Below are 16,609 nucleotides of genomic sequence, written 5' to 3'. Positions count from 1 at the left end.
TTGAGGAAGACCTTTCCCTCTCTGATATTAGCGTCCACACCCGGCAAATGAGCAGAGCATAGTGATTAAGATCTAGAACTCTGGAGCCAAGTGGCTCCGATCCCAATTCCGTCACTTAGTAGCCGTGTGATCCATGCCAAATCCCTTGTCTTCTCTGTGCCTCAGTTTTCTCACTGGCAAAAGTGGGTTAGTCGTAATGGGTTGGTTGAGAGGATGGACTGAGTTACTATCTCGAAAGCCCTTGAAACTGCACATGCAACACTCAGCAAGGGCTACATAAGCATTTGTTGAATAAACAAACACCCTTCTAAGGGCTGTTCAGCAGTGACATCAAAGTGACTAGGATGTTGGGACACCTCACCCCAACCTCTCCTCTCTGAGCAACCCCCAGAATGTTGGCCCTTTCTAGCTGTGCCCCCAGACCTCTGGGTCTCACGGGTGCCTGGTCCTCAGCTGTCTCAGCCATGAGTTCATTACTGACATGCTCTTCAAGGACATCCTCTCGAGAGGAAACTACCCCCTTACAAGCAGTGGTTCGATGGCTGGGTGGCAGAGAACTATTCTGGGGACAGCCTGGGAGCTTCCAGGCAGCCAGGAACCCCATGAATTTGGGGAAGGGGCTGGCTGGCTGCCTCATCCTCTGAACGCAGGGCATCAGCTGCTTACTTGTTGATGGACAGGAATGGAGACTGGGAGGTGGTGCAGCCACCTCCTGGGGCGTCCAGGAAAGGAGGGGGTGGCAGGGTAAGTCTTCAATTAATTCAGACCCGACCCCTCTCTGGAGCTCCCCTTAGCCAGGGGCACCTTATCTTCTCAGCTCACCCAGATCTGCCGCTTCAGCGATTAGAGGGGGCCTTTCCAGGGGCGAGAGATGGGAGTCGTGACTGGGCATGCTGGGGAAGCCGTTATTTTTAAGAGTGTGGTGCTGGAGAACTTTGACAGACGGTGGGTGCTTTCTGGCGTTGGGAAGGGTGAGGCCCGCTGCCAGAGACAGGCACCTCCCTCCTTGGTGAAGCCAAGGGGGCGTGGCCAGGGCCCGAATGCCCTTCCTGGGCACCCTCCCCTGCAGTGGGGTGGAGCAGGGGCTAGCGGGAGAGGCAGAGTGCTGTGTGTGCGCAGAAAGGAGACCACAGGACAAGTCCTTCCCTCAGCGGGCTGCCACCCTGCTGGAGGGCTGGGTCCCCAACCGGAGAGATCCTCCTTTTTGGCACCATTTCTTTGGGTTCTGTTGGGTATTTCCTACGTCTTTTATAAACATTAATTCTAGCTTTCCTGGGATATAATTGTCATAGAACATGGTGTAAGTTTAAGGTGTACACAACATGTGACGATCTGATACATGTATATATTGTGAAATGTTACACAGTAAGGTTAGCTAACACGTCCTTTATCCCACTCAATTACCGTTTTGCTGTTGTTCTGCCTTCTCTTTTGAAGTGTCTCAGGTCACCTCTTGGGAAAGCCCCGAACCCTTGGGCATGAGCGAGGGCCTCAGATCTAAGAGGTGGGGCAGCTGGGTAAGCCCCAGAGAGGTGAACCTCTGCATCGCCAAAGTTACCATCTGCAAAGCTCACCCCAGGGACCCCTGAGCTGGGGGCTGGCCTGGAACCTCCCAAGCTTGTGGGCCGGCCCAAGTCAGGATCCAGTGGCCTTGACGTCGCGGCAGTCTCCGGCCAGGCTGCATATTGCAGCCTCCGGGGAAGCCTTCAAAGCCCACAGATGCCCAAAGCTTGGTCGCTGATGTTTTGTTTTGTTTTTTAACAGCTCCAGGAATCTAATGTGTAGCAAAGGTTGCCAAACACTACCCTGGGGTGACTGGCAGGTGGGGAGTCCAGACTGATGTCTCACCTCTAATCAACTTCCTCCAAACCCATCCTGATCACAGATAGCATCATTTGTAAGAATGGATAATAATAATTCATGCTTTTACCACTTTAAATGTTTCCGGTATAAAACAAGGAATCCATCCATTAATTCATCTTCACCTCTGCGCAGGACTTTCCAGTTTATAACAAACTTCCTGATCGGTGACCTCATTTTATCCAAGAAACAACCTGTTAAGGAGGTCTTGTTAAACCCATTATGGAGATGAGAAAACTGAGGCCCAGAAGCAAGTGGGACTTTGGCTAAGGCCCCAGACAAGTCAACGGCAGAGCGGGGTTGTGTTCTAGGCTTCCTGACTTTGAGTTTAGTGCTTGGTCTAGCTGCCCGGGTATTTGTCCGTCCAGCAGCAACCACCGCTTGGACCCAGGCGCACGCTGACCTCAGGCAGGGCCCAGCAGCAGGTGCCCTCTCTGGGGGCCAGATCCCCCATGATTCCAACCCCCACCCCCACCGGCATCTCAGTTCAGCTGACTGACATGCAAATTAGTTTAATTATTTCTTCTTCTAAAATAAATTATATTTTGCAGTAGCTGCAATATGTTGTGTCAGGCAAAATTACATTCAATATTTTTAAACTAATTGATGCAGCCTTGAGGAAGGCTGATTGACAGCCCAGAGCCGAGCAGGCCTGTAGCCTTAGCGATTCCTAAATTAAAATTAAACATGCTTCGGCCCGGTGCTTCTTCCCCATGCTGGCTCGCCATTAATCTGGGAGGTGGCAGGTGGTGCCTGGGGGAGGGGGCTGAGGGGCTGAGCAGGTCAGTGGGTGCTCCAGGAAGAGACCAGACTTGGGGCAGAGAACGGCCGTGCAGTGTGGGCAGATCTCTTCCACTTTGGGCCCCAGAGTTCCTTGGGGCCCCATAGACATAGTTCCTTATGTCTAACAGATGGAGGGTTGGAGGGAGCAATTTGGAGCTGAGACTTCTGGTTTGCACTGACAATTACGGATTGAGCACCCTCTTTGTACCAAGGACACAACAGGGAACAAGACCAACATGGTCTCTCAGTCTAGTGGCACAGACAGACGTTACTGCAGACTATGAAAAAAGTTGAGAGATAAAAAAGTTCAGAAGCTGTGAGGGCATGGAGCAGGGGGTTCCGCCCTGGCGGGGTGCAGGGATGTTTTCTCTGGAGTAAGTGACCTTTAGGCTAAGATCCAACTAGGAAGTAAAGGAAATAATGTGAAACCATTGTTAAACCAATCAAGTGAAGTGGGTGGGAGGGACGGTGCCCCAGGGAGTGGAAACAGCATGTGCAAAGGCCCTGTGGTGGGAGGAAGCTACAGCTAATGCACTGGATCCTTTCTGAGAGAGACCCCGACCCCCAGGCTGATACTCACCTCGTAGCTGAACTAAACTGAGTTTGAAGGGCTTGGGGCCACTGGGAAGGGAAGAAGAGATGGGACCTGGCCTGGTGACTCTGTTGGAGCACTCCTAGGAATGTGCTCCTTCCCAGAAGAACCTGAGCAAACACAGACTGAACACCTGCCGTGGTCCAGGGCCTGTGCTGCCTCATTTCACCCCGTCACAACTGTGGCAGGTAGAGACTGGAATTACTGCTGATCTCCTGATGAGAAGACCTGGCTCAAACAGGCAAAGACTTTGCCCAAGGTCTCATAAGGAACAATCCATGAAGCCAGGATTTGAACCTGGGCCTGGCTCTAAAGGGGGAGTTTACTGTCGTTAGCTGTAAGAGCCCGACTTGCCCTCTAGGACCCACAGACGTGTCCCTGCCTCCTCCTGGAAGCTTTCCTTGCCTGCCTCAGTCCTGGGCAATCAGCGTTAAATCAAAGTCTTACATGCCCACAAGGCCCCATGGGACCTTCTTGTCACCATGGCCCTGGCCTTGTCCTTCAGCCCTCTTTCCCCGTAGCTCTGCTCCGAGTTTGCTCCTTTTCCTCCTTCAGTTCGTTGCCCAGATGTCTTCCCAGGGAGACCTGCCCTGACGACCTTGTTTAAATGTACCCCTTGCCCCACCGCCAGACACGCTCTTGCCTGCTTTACTTCTGTCTGTGGCCCACAGCCAGCGCCCCCTGTGTTCACTTGCTTTATTTGCTCATCACCCACCTCCTCTGCTAGAAGGTCAGCAGAATTTTTCTCTTGTTTACTGCTGCATCCCCAGCGCCCACGTGCATGGCACACAGTAGGTGTTTAATAAAGACAGAACGAATGGATTTCCTAGTCCCTGACTATGCTGGGATGCTAGGGCGATGTCAAGGAGAGATCGAGACCGTCTTGGATGGACTAACTCTGTGGGGGTTGTACCCCCTTCAAGACCCCTCCATCGAGACACAGTCTGGCTGCACGACCCTGTTCTTGCCTCTCTCTCTGGACCAAGGTTTGCTCATCGGTAAAACCAATGGAGTTGGACTTGGAAGTTCTCTTTGGCTGTCAGAGAAAGGGAGAAGCCCAGGGAGAAGCCCAGAGAAAAGGAGACGGGAGGCTGCAGGAGCGGGGGCGAGGAGAGTTGAGGAGTGGGGAGATGAGGGAGGGGGCGTCTCCAAGGCACTCTCTCCCCGCCCCCTTGCTGCGGAGCAGAGCTCGACCCTCTTCTCCACCGTCTCCCAGCCCCTCCTCCTCCCAAAGGAATTAAATTGCCTGGGAACACCAGGCTCTGATTAGAGCTGGCCAGCTGGGCAGGAAGATTTATCATCCCAATTACCAGCCGGCCAGGACAAGCAGGCGGGGTGGTGAGGGGGGCTGGGTGAGCAGGTGGGAGTGCTCCGGGGGGAGGGTGGTGTCAAAGCTGTCACGAGTGGACTCCTTGCACTCCCTGCCCTGTCCCCACTCATGTCCGGTGGAAGCAAGAGGTTCGGGTGCCCTTCTCTGTCTCTCGGGGACTTCGATTATCTGTTTGGTTTTCCCAAGGAGATCGGAAGCTTTGACCTTGCTTGGGGGCTGGTCTTGTCCTCCAAAGGGTAGGAGAGGATTTCTGGGTGAAGCGGGGGCCCTGGAATCCGGGGTGCGGGGAAAGATTTTCTTCCCTAGAGCTGAGCTCTTCCTGATGTTCTGGGCTGTCCTAGGGAGACTCTGTGGAGGTCACAAAACCTCTGTTCCTCTTGGCATCTGCTGGGCAGCTGAGGTGGCAGAGGACCCCAGAAGTTACCCAGTCCAAGAGGAGCCCAGGCCTGATTCACACACCTCTGGTGACAGAGAGTTCATTGCCGCCCAGAGTGGCCCCTTCCATGCAGGGCGGTGACAAGCCTGTCCCCCACACTCAGCCGCTCTGACGCTTCTTTCACCTGTCCTGGCCCTGCCCAGCACGCCCAGCACGCCCAGCACACGGAAGCCTGGGTCTTCCTGGCAGCCTCCCATCTCTTCTCCAGCTCCAGGCCCGTCCCCGCCTGTCTGCCTGCCCCCATGGACCTGAGTGAATGTTGGTGACCGCACATCTGACTACGTCACTCTTCTGCTGAAAGTCCTGCACTAGTTCTCTGTCGTCTCCAGGAAATGGCCAGCTCCTCACAGGGCAGCCAGTGAGCTTCTGCGTGCTCGCCTCGCCTCGCCTCGCCTGCTCCAGCCTCCAGCTGCGCCCCGCCTGTCTGGTCTCAGAACCGGCAGTGGGCGGCCTGGGCCTCTGGACCTTTGCACACAGGGGCCTTTCTGTTGGGGGCCTCCAAGCTCCCTTTCTGCTCAGAATGGCTTCTTCAGCTTGGGAGACCCAACTCAGACGTGCCCTCCTCTGGGAGAGCTTTCCTGCCTCTTCCCCTCTGGCTGGGCAAGTCCTTCCCTGTGCCTCCGAAGGGCCTGCCGCCCCCTTCATTCCACTCACTGTTGACATGTCTATCCCCTGCCTACCTGTGGGCTGCCAAGGTCAGTGGCCCTGTTTACCTCCAGATCTCAGCGCCCAGCCCGGGCCAGGTGGGTGACAGGGGCCCTCAGAAAACACTGGTCGAGAGTAGACATGGGTGGGGGGGTTTGTCCCTGGAGGAAAAAGTCCTTTCTACCTCTCAAAACAACTGCAACCCCTCACCCCATCCCTGGTCCTCCCTCCAGCCCCCTCAGATCCCCCTCTGTTGTCCTCCTAAGGAACAGTGGACTGGGGGTCAGAAAGCCACCTCATTGGTGGATTTGGGCAAGTTACTTCCCTTTCTTGGGCTCAGTCTCCCCAGCTATGAAATGGGGTGGGGGCGGGGAGGCTGGGGTGCATGATCTCCAATGTGCTCTCTCCCCTCAGATTCTTTCTCTGGCCCCAAATAGCCCCTACTGTGTGTCAGGAACTGTGCTGGCACCTTACGTGCGTGATTTCTAATGTACACGACGTGAGGTGTTTTATATAAGGCACTCAGCATGATAGAAAACATTTAACATGACGCCTGGCATATTGGAAGCTTCAAATAAATAGAAACTGCTCTCAGTAATACTTATTACCGTTTCTGGCGTCCCATACAGCATCGTTCCATAGGCGAGAACAAGAAGGCAACGTGGGGGAGTGACCAGCCCGGACTCACAGAGCTGGAACTGGAGCCCGGCCACCCCACGCGCTCTGTCCTAGCCGGTGGGCAAGCCCCTTCAGCCACTCATTCAGTAACTATGGAAACATGCCTGCTATGTGCCTGGCCTGGTGTGAATGCCCTCGTGGAAGGTATAGTTTCCTGGGGAAGAGAGGTTAACTAAATATTCCCACGAACACATATAGAAGCCATAAAATATGCTCCGTGGTATGAAGGAAAAATCGGGGTGCCGAAAGAGGCGACTTGGCCTGGGGTGACCGCGACGGGGAAGCCCCCAGCTAATCTGGTCAGGCGTGGCGGCTCTGGGCATGGGTATCACTGTCCAGACGAGCTTCCGGGCTGCCGACCCTGGGGGCCGGAGCCGGATGCAGCCCCCCGCACCCCAACCCCAGAGCGGCTCCCCCACCCCCTGTCTCTCTGAAGACTGTCCCTTTACAACTGCCCTTTCCACCGAAGGATTCAGACGCAAATTGTACTTTAAATTCAATATCGGTCATTAATATTTCATGATTACAAAACGTTAAAGATAATGTCAGGGAAGGAGCGTCTGGACGGGCAGGATGGAGAGGGGCGACGGCATACTAAGTGGCCTGGGAGTCGTGAGGTAATTCAGTGTGACAGGCAGCGGCTCCCGCCTGCGTGCCGCGCTCTCCGCGGGACTCGCAAGGCTTCGTCGCTGTTTATAAATATTTCCCCTCTCATTCTTGTCACCTTATGTTTGTTACACCTGGAGTAAGAACAGCCAGGGCTGCGGTGACCCCCTGGGCATCCCCTGCTTCTGTACAAGTCAAACGGATGCTTGCGCCCCGCAGGTGCGGGAAGTGGGGGGTGGGGCGGGGGATGGGCAGACCCGCTGGCGTTGCACTTGGGGCTCAGGCTGGCCGCTGGGAGATGGGAGGTCGGGGTGGGCCCCTGGCCCTGCATGACTTGCTCTGTGACCCTGGGGCCATCGCTGCGACCCTGTTTCCTCATCTGTGGTTGGGGGCGGGGATAAGCATTTTGTCCTGGTCTCTTGGAGTGGGCAGATTCTTTGGGACACACCTGGCTTCGCGCCCAGCTGCGAGGGGTTATGAGTTGAGGGGCATCTGGGTGGCAGCGGGGCTCTGGAGCCAGACAGGCTGGGGCTGGAAGTTTGGACAACTGCCTTCACCTCTCTGAGTCTCAGTTTCCTCATCCACAGGGTGGGGAGAACAGCAGAACCGAGACCTCTTAGGTGGGAAGATTCAATGAGCACATCACTGTAAAGTGTCTGACATAGAGTTGGTACTTAAGTCAAGTGCAGACTCAAGATCCGTAGATACCAGTGACTGAGCACCTATTAAATACTAGGCCAGGTTCTTTCCGTGCATTTTCCTGTTAGAGGCCTAACCCTCCCACCAGCACCACGAAGTGGGGACCATTCATTTTCTCATTGATTAACATCCCTGTGAGGGCGGGTGGGGGTTGTGGACACAGCTCGGAGGTGGGGAGTGTCTCTAGCCCAGTGACCAGTCTTCCTCTTCCCCATGGTCAGTTGTTGGGGACTGGTGGGTGGGACAGGGCTGGGGCTCAGGGGGCAGCAAGTACCAGGGAAAGGATGCCCACACAGCAATGTTACAGTGGGGGGAACAGGGCAGACGTGGTCCAAGTCCCAGCTCTGCTACTGCACATCCTTGGGCAAGGCTCCTAACTCTCTGAGCCTTGATTTTTCCCAGCAGTAAAATGGGTGCTGATCTGTTACTGATTAGGATTTAAGAAAAGTATGTGCTAGAAAGCGACTAACCCAGAATATGTATTAGGTAAAGACTGTAGGATGTTTATGGGGGAGAGTCCCCCACGTTCTTTACCCTGTGAAATGGCAGCGTTGTAGACTTTGTATGCTCCTCTAGCTGCTTTCTGAAAGGGACCCACTGGGTAGAAGCACAACGCTTAACCCGGGAGGGGATGTGCTTGTGGCAGAAGCCAGGCCATGTGACAGGCTGCTGGAGGGGACTTATTTGTAGGTAGGGAGAGGAGGCATCTCGACCTGCCTGCCCAGGGAGCAGGTTCACGGAGGCAAGGAGGAGGGGCGCTCTCCCCCCCAGTCCAGCCACCCCTGCCTCTCCAGCCACCTTTGTTATCTCTCTTTCATGGAGTGGATTCAAAGGCTTGGGAGCAGCAGGCACTGAGGTTTAAGGCAGCTTTGTATTTTCTTTTAAACTGAAGTTGAAAGACACAAGGAACTTCAGCCTAGGGACTTCCTCGGCTCCAGCGCCTGGATGGGCTGGTGGTGGCTGCAAAGTGGTGGGGGGGGCGAGGCGGGGTCGGGGTGAGGAGGAGGGCTTGGGGCTGACTGGGGCGAACGGGAGTTTGAAAATCTCCCACCTGGGGCTCAGAGACTGGGTATTGCTGTTGTCATGACTGCTTTCGGGCTGCTCTGCTGGCCCCGGGGAGCTTGGCGAGCAGGTCCAGCCCTGCTGTGTGTGGTCCCGGAGGAGGTCCGGAGCCGCACCCTTCCCTGCCCTGGTGCTCCTGGAGCTCCACGGCCTAACTTATCTGAACCCCGTGTCTCACGCCTCCCCCGTTTCCTCTCCCAGTTCGCACTTCTCTCCAGCTGCACCAAAATGTGTCTGTGGCGCACACACGCGCACACACAACCCTGCCGTCGCTCTTCCAGACACTCAGGCCAAGCACCTTGCAGTCCTTCTGACCTCCCCGCATCTCTTTCATGTCCGCCCACCGGCAGGTCCTGTTGGCTCTCTCCTTACCCTGCGTCTCAAAGTCGATCACTTCTCACGTCCGCCATGGCTACTGCCCTGGGCCAGGCCACCAGTGCATCCTCCCAGCTGCACCATCACATTTGGCTTCCAGCTGAGCCCCTGCTCAGAGGTATCCTGTCAGCCATTGTCTCTCCTCTGCTCCACCCCCACGCTAGCGACTCCCGCCTCATTCGGAGTAAAGGCCAAGGACACTACAATGGCTGTCCCTGCTGCCCCTCTCTACACACTGGCCGCTGTGATGCTCCTCCAACAGGCAAACAGGCAAACTGCCCCCTCTGAGCCTTTGCACTGGCTGTTCCCTCTGCCTGGAGCACTCCTCCTGCAGACGTGGGCACGATTCCCTGAGGTTACTGACGTCTCCGTGGAGATGCCTCCTTTTCAGAGAGGCCTTCTCCTGAGAGAAACACCCCCTTGCTCCCCACCCACTTCGCTTGCTTTCTTCTTTCTCCTGACGTATGCACGCCCTTTCCCTCCGTTAGCTGATGGGCTAGCTTTCCCCCAGAAAAACAGATGTGTTTCTGTCCTCTTCAGGGCTGTATCCCCAGCCTCTAAAACAATGCTTGGTCATGGAAGCAGGAATAAAGAAACCAAAGTGTTTAGTAAATTAAACAACAACAACAACAACAAAATAAAACAGAGTTTGGTATGCAGTGGGTGCTCAATAAATGCTGAGGGAAGAAAACCAGCCTTAAGACAGGCCCTGCTCTTTTGATCTAGGATCCTTCCCATCTCTCTCTGTTCCTGCCCATTGGCTCTTGCCTCCCACCCGCCCTGCGGTATTTGCCCTGCCTCAGCCCTGCCCCCAGCCTTCACCCCTCCCTCCATACCTGCCCCTCCGCCCAGCTTACCTGCCTCCATGGCCAGCACCGTGATGTTGTGCCAGCCAGCAGTCTCGCGGTCCAGTCCCTTGCCCGTCACGATGGCGCCCGTGTCGGCATCGATATCAAAGATCTGGTCCAGATCTGAGTCTCGGTCAATGGCATACCTGGTGGAGGCAGGGCGGGGCTGATTGAAGGTGCCCTAGCACCAGATGGAACCGTGCCCATGTCCCCAACCCCATCCCACCCTACCCCTGTAGAGGACCCCTTGCCTGGCAGACACAAGGAGCAGAGGCCCTGTGCAACAGAGGAGGCGTGGAAAGGGATCTGGGTTTGCATCTCAGCTGCCCTGGCAGCCTCGACCTTTCTGGGTAATTGGGCTAATAATTCGCACCCTGCCGTTCTTGCATGGTTGCGAGGGCTGGAAGTGGGCAGAGTCGCTGACGCAGAGTTAGCCCTCTCTGCATAGTCAATTGTTATCTTTCCATAAGCAGTGACCCTGGACCCGGGCCTGAGAAGGGGGCGGGGCTGTTATCAGGCAGGGGGAACAGAAGATGCAAAGGCAGCCGGTGAGAATTATTCAGGGAATGGAAAATGGTGCAAGAAATGCTTAGAACTGGGACGTGGGGGAGAGTTAGGCTCCAGAACAGGCAGGCGCAAGATTCAGGGTTTGATATACATGGGCGAGGGGCAAGGGGAATTTTGAGCAGGAACAAAGGGGTGGGCTCTGGCATCATGAGCCTCCTTCCGGCTGCGTGGGTGTGGAGGCCCTAGGCCGGGACACGGGTTGAGTGATGCTATTTCTAGGGGACGTGGGGGAAAGGCCGCCAGTCCCCCCAGCCCCGCCTCCCCGCCTGCAGAGCACGCAGGAACTAATCTTCGGCTTTTCAGCTGCCCTGTGAAAAAGCCCTTTGTTCCGCCTTCTTCCCTGGCCTTTGTGCGGTGGCTCCGGGCCTGAAAGGGCTGTGTCCAACACATGTCTCTGACGGCTGCCCAGAGAGGTCCCACCAGCGCTGGCCACGGTTTCCTGCGCTGATAACGCAGGCGGGGGTGTCGTTAAGACGCATGGCCCACAAAGGCCTCGAAAGCCAAGCAAAGGCTCTTTGTGCAGCCAAACGAAGCAGCTGGGTGGGCAGAGCTTGGCCCAAGGCACGGGCCCCTCCCTCAGGCAGGAGCAACGCGGCCCTTTTCCCATCTCCGAGAGAAACTGAGGCTCAGAGAAGTGAGGACACCAGAAACACCCCTGCTGGGGACCCAAAGTCCTTTGGGGACATGACCCTTCAGTGGCGCCTCGGCTGCATCACCAAACTTCCTTGGGCCTCCGTTTCCCCATCTGTTGAATGGGGATAATGACACCCTGTGGGACCGCACAGGCCTGCGAGTAGTCCGCAGCTACTTATTCTACCCGTGTGACCTCCCACAAGTCACGGCGCCTCCTTGGCCTCTGCGTGCTTATCTGAAAGAGGGGGTGGCTCATGCTCACCTCCCCGTAGTGTGGGGCGCAGGAGGCGATTCATGGATCTGGGCGTAGGTAATAGCCCTTATTCTGTCTACATTTACTGTGGCAGTGGAGGTGAAGGCTGGTGGCACACTGCCAAGGCCTGTGCATGTGGCCAGAGTGGGCGTCATAGCCAGTCTCCTGAGTCCCCATTTCATGCGTTCTCCTGTCCCCAAGCTGCTAAGCTCACACCCTTCTTGCCCCTGACCCGCCGGGGTCCTCCTGGGCAACAGTGTGTGGGAAGGGTCAGACCAAGGTGATAATTCCTGCCACTAGCACGGCACTTAACAGTGTGTCGCTCGCTTGTCCTCTGGCCACCCCTCCCCTCGTTCCTCCATGCCCGCACATTCATCGAGTGCCTTCTCGGGGCTGCTCTGTGCTAGGCCCTTGGGGATAAAGGGGCCGACGAGACAGGTGAGGTCCCTGCCTAGCATCCCGTGAGGCTGACGCGATCCCCTCGTTTTGCAGATGAAGACACCGAGGCTCAGACAGGAAGCCTGCCAAGCGTCGGACGGCCAGGTACGGTCGTGCCGGTTGTGTCCTGCATGAAGGTACCGGGCTGAAGCGGGGAGTAGGGGTGAAGTCCAGCCAGCCCTGCTTACCAGGTCCTCACCCAGGGAGTGTCTTTTTAAAGGGTTTTTTTTTCTTATTGACATACAAGTGCCATAGGGCCCGGTGATGACCCTGTCCAAGGTTGCACAGGGACTGTCACAGACTGCAATTTGTACCCAAATTTGGGACTCTCTACCCAGAGTTCTTTCTATCTTGTTGACCTATCCAGAGTTGCAGCGCAGGAAGCCTCAGGAGGCCCCCTTGGCCCCAGCCTGGCCCCGTCAGAGGTTCGCATCCAGCGAAGGCAGAGCCAGACTCTGAGTGTGGGCTCAGCTGGGAGGAACCGCGGAGCCCTCCTCCGGATTTTCAGCAGGAGAACAGAGCCCAGGGGGACTGCCTGGGGCTCCTGATGACGGGGTCAGGGATGGGTGCAAGGCAGGGCTTGTGGGGGGGATGCTGACCACCTCCTAGCTTCCTCTCCCCTCTCTGCTCAGTTAGACTCTTTTCTCCCTCCTCTGAGTCCTCCTCCACCCAGCTTTCTCTTTTGTTCCCTCCCAGAGGGGAAGGGGGTGGGGGCTGGAATCTAAGTGGAGGCAGCTGTTCCCAAGGCCAAGGGGGAGGGGCTGCCTGCTATTAACCAGCTGAAGACTTGAGGCTGCAGGTCAGTGTGGCTGGCTGAGCCCAGGTGGTGGTGTTCCAACTCAGGGAGCCAGCAAGTGGGGGGTGGGGAAGGGGGGGATGGAGATGGGCAAGGCATGTGGCAGGGAGTGTGGCCTGGCAAATATCGGGGGGATCTGTGTTCTTTGCATATAGGTGCGTGAGTTGTGTGTGTGTCTGGTCTGCATTGTGGGTGGAAAGTGTGTGTGCATGTGCATGTGCGTGTATGTGTGAGATACTGCGGTGCAGTTGGAAGAACAAAGGCTTAAGAGGCAGCTGCTCAGCCCTGAGTCTGGATCCAGGTCCAGGGTGACCCGGGTGAGTTACTTCCATCTTTTGAGTCTAATTTTCAGCAAAATGAAGATGATAATCCTACTTTGCCAGTTACTGGGAGGATTAAATGCCCAGCTGGGGGATAAGGTACCTAGCTGAGTTCCAGGAAAATTATCTCATGAGTGAGAACTATTGTTACTCTAATTACTATTCAGAAATGTCTGGCGAGGAGTACACAGAAGTCCCTCCAACGAGTGGGTAGTCGGTGCGCCTGGGGGTGGGAGGCACTATATATGGACATCGGAGTATCGCCAAGTGGCCTGAGAAGGATAGGAGGCACAGGCAGGGCTAGAAGTTTCTGCTCAAATCTCATCGGTGCAGCCAGGCCTGGAGGACAGGAAGGGAACCGGAGCAGGTGAGGGAGGAAGAGCGCCGTGAGAGAATGTGATGTGTGTCAGTGTGTGTGTGCACGTGTGTAGGGGAGGCAGGGAGGAGCGGTCAGAAGAGCAAATCTGGTGCCCATCCGCGTAGCTTTGAAACCTAGCTGTGTGACCTTGGGCCGCTCACTTAATCTCTCCTTCAGTTTCCTCCTCTTAAAAATGGAGATGACGCTGTTGATGATGATGGTGGTGATGATGATGCCAGCTTCACAGGGTGGTTGTGAGATTACACAAGTGACTACCAATAAAACGCATAACAGCACCAGGCACCTGCCCCTTAATATACAAACTAGCCCCTATTTTTATTTGCCAAGCAAGACTGTGTGCCAGGCCTGCGCAAGGCCTCCACGTGCTTAAGCTCCTCAACCCCTTCCAGGTCCTGTCATCACCCCCATTTTACAGATGAGGGAACTGAGGCTCAGAGAATCCAGGTGCCTGACCTTGGGACAAAAGGGCTGGTTAGGGGCAGAGCCACGTTCCCAGGCCACGTCTGTCCAGAGCCCCGGCTCTAAGAGCACCCTCCTGAGGGCCAGCCAGGCACACCTGCCAGCTCCCACATGCTACACACCAAACCCTGCTGGTGCCCGGGTACGGGTGGGGGGTGGGGGAGGAGCACCGCTTCCTGGCTTGGGTGAGCACGCGGGCATGGATGGCTCATACATATGTGCACAGGCAGCGCACACAGGCGTAATAATCACGAAAGTCTGCAGGCCCCTGTGTGGACAGCCTCGGCGGTGCTCCTGCGTGCGGGCCCGTGGATGTAGACACGCAACAGGCTGTGCAATGCAGACCCTACCCGAGCTAGTAGTGCAGGGGGAACTCCTTAGATGTGGAAAGGCTGCCCCCCCAAATCAAATGATTTCTGCCTGCTCACTTCACCCCGTCTGTGATGCTTCCCCCCCGCTCCCCACGCCTTAAAGCGCACACTCAGAGACGGCACTTGCTGCCTAAAAATCCGTATGTGGCTACACTGGTGGCAGAATGAAGGGGAGAAACGGTGTCCAGACAACCGGGAAAAATGGTGATGTCTAAGCATAATCTCCCCTCCAGCCCTGGGGAGCAGCATCAAGCACACAACCTGGTACACAGTAGACATTTAACACCATTTTTTTGTTTTGAATGAATGAATGAATGAGGCAAGTACTATCATGATGCCCATTTTAAAGATGGGAAAACTGAGGCTTTGGGGCAGGTGCAGTGATTTTCCTACAATTCTACAGCTGAGCTGGGACTCACACCCAGGTCTTCTCTGATTCCAAAGCCCGCAAACATTCTGCCGCAGCCAGTGTGGAGTGCGGGGAGCACGCTTAGTGTTCTCTCCCTCTGGCCCAGCATGGGCTTCCCTGTTTCCAATGGTCAAAGGAGACTCACATGGCTGCCTGTTCCAGAGATTGGCCCATCTGACCACTCTCCTTCCTCCCTCGAAAGCCTTTCAAGGCTTCCCGCTGCCTAAAGATATAGTCCCACTCCTTCACCTGACATTTAAGGCCCGTCACAGCCTGTCCCCTCTGTCCTCACCTCCCAACCCCTCTCACGTGAGCTCACCCAGCTGATCTGCCTGCTCCTGAACTTAACCTCCCGGCTCCAGGAGGCTGCGCCTGCCACTGGCCCCTCACTGTCGCTCCGCCCTGGAGTGCCCTCCTCCTGATCCCTTTTGGCTCTGCGGGGCCCCCTGGCGGAAGCCTGTGTTCACGAGCAAGAGTACTTGCCCCTCCTCGGAGCTCCTTGTCCTAGAGCCCCTGGCTCAGCCCAAGCCCAGACTTAGGTCTGTCACCAGATTCGTTCCCAGGCTGGTCCAGTCTTCCCGTTGGCCCGTGTCTGACTCATGTCTGTGATTCTTGCACAGGGGCGGGCGCGGCACAAGTGTGTGCACTGCGCTAACTGCAAAGAGTGACAAGCAGGGGCGAAGTGGCGGGTGGGGCCTGGACTCAAGAAGCAGACCCTCAGGGGCTAAAGCCCGCTCCTCTCTCTTTCAGGACCAGTGACATTGGGCGAGTCACTTCTCCTCTCTGACCCTCAGTGTCCTCATCTGTAAAATGAGTACAGTAGCCTCTGAGGCACAAATGCAACACTATGTGGCATCTTCCACTCTCCCCAGTGCGGGGACCCAGAAAAATCTGTGCGTCTGCATCTGTCTATTTCCCAGGTGCCCACGGGGCTAGGCCAAACCTCCCAGGGTATGGCTTCAGTTCCAGGAACAGACCGAGCTTGCTCCTGCCTCAGGACCTTTGCCCCCGCCCTTCCCCAGAGTTTTGCATGGCTTGGCTCTCTCTTTATCACTATGATCTCAGCTCATTTGTCAACTCCTTGACCACTCAATCCAAAGTAGCCCCCTGTGGCCTCAGCCCTCCTTATCCTACCACCTTGTTTATTTTCATCATCGCTCTCATCAGCAGTGATCCCACTTAACCCCTCGTTGACTGTCTCCCCTCGGGAGAAGGCATAGTCCCTGTGGGCAGGGCCAGGGGCTTGTCACCAGTGTTCCCACATTTCCTGAACCGGTGCAGGACATGACTCCATTGGTACGTGTTGGCTGAGACCCTGACCTTGAGAACGAGGGAGCTGAGACAGAGAAGCCAGGCCGCTGGGCAGCCCGTGTCTGTCCCCCCCAGCCTCTCACTGGCCCCCCTTCCCACGTTTGTCTCTACAGACTGGGCACTCCTCTCCAGCTCTGCCCTTGGCTGAGTCATCTCGGAGGTGTCCCCAGGCCTGGCGCAGGGCCTGGCGAGGAGGAGGAGGAGTTGGGTAAATGTTTGTGGTGTTAAATTGGACCCATCTCGAGCTGCTCACCGCCTCCACATCTGAGGAGCCCCAGGGAAGGGCCAGTGAAAAGAGATGAAAGAAGGTTTCAAAGTTGGCCCTTTCAGTGCAGATAAAAGCAGGGGGGAAGGGACGGGGGAGGCAGGAGAGATCGAAGGGGTATGGAGAGCGATACTGCAGAGGAGGCGAGCAGGTGGACAGAGCCCGACCTGGGAGGCCGGGAGCGGGCTGCGGCTCCTGCTTCTTAACTCAAGGTGGGAGCCTGGGAAGCCGCCTCCCCTCTCGGGCCAGGGGCGAAAATGCCCACCCCACCCTCCCCAGAGATCTGGGGCCGAGCCAGAGGCTGAGGCGGAGGTGGAAAGACTGCCGACAGCCTGGGGTGGGTGGGGAAGGGGAAGTCGGTGGAGGAGTTCAAAGGCAGGCCAGTTTGGGCAGTGAGAAGGGTGCAGCCAGCCCAGGGACAGGGTCCGCGCTCCTCAGCCTGTCCTGGGGCCCGTCCGACTTCCCCTTTGCTGCTCACGCTGCGTCCACCACAT

The 16,609-nt window shown here is 56.3% G+C and overlaps 1 protein-coding gene across 1 annotated transcript in view; it reads right to left on the bottom strand.

Annotated features, from left to right (window-relative positions):
* Positions 1-16,609, bottom strand: part of CDH22 (cadherin 22) — a 69,343-nt gene that overhangs the window by 11,990 nt on the left and 40,744 nt on the right. The window contains exon 7 of the mRNA XM_054573655.1: positions 9,924-10,060. Within this exon, the coding sequence (XP_054429630.1) occupies positions 9,924-10,060 (137 nt within the window). The remainder of the gene's footprint in view (positions 1-9,923; positions 10,061-16,609) is intronic.

The sequence above is a fragment of the Pteronotus mesoamericanus genome, unplaced genomic scaffold, assembly GCF_021234165.1.
Source record: "Pteronotus mesoamericanus isolate MK-2021 breed Mesoamerican mustached bat unplaced genomic scaffold, CSHL_Meso_final contig_25, whole genome shotgun sequence".
Classification (NCBI taxonomy): Eukaryota; Metazoa; Chordata; class Mammalia; order Chiroptera; family Mormoopidae; genus Pteronotus; species Pteronotus mesoamericanus.
This window is presented reverse-complemented; position numbering and strand designations above follow the sequence as displayed.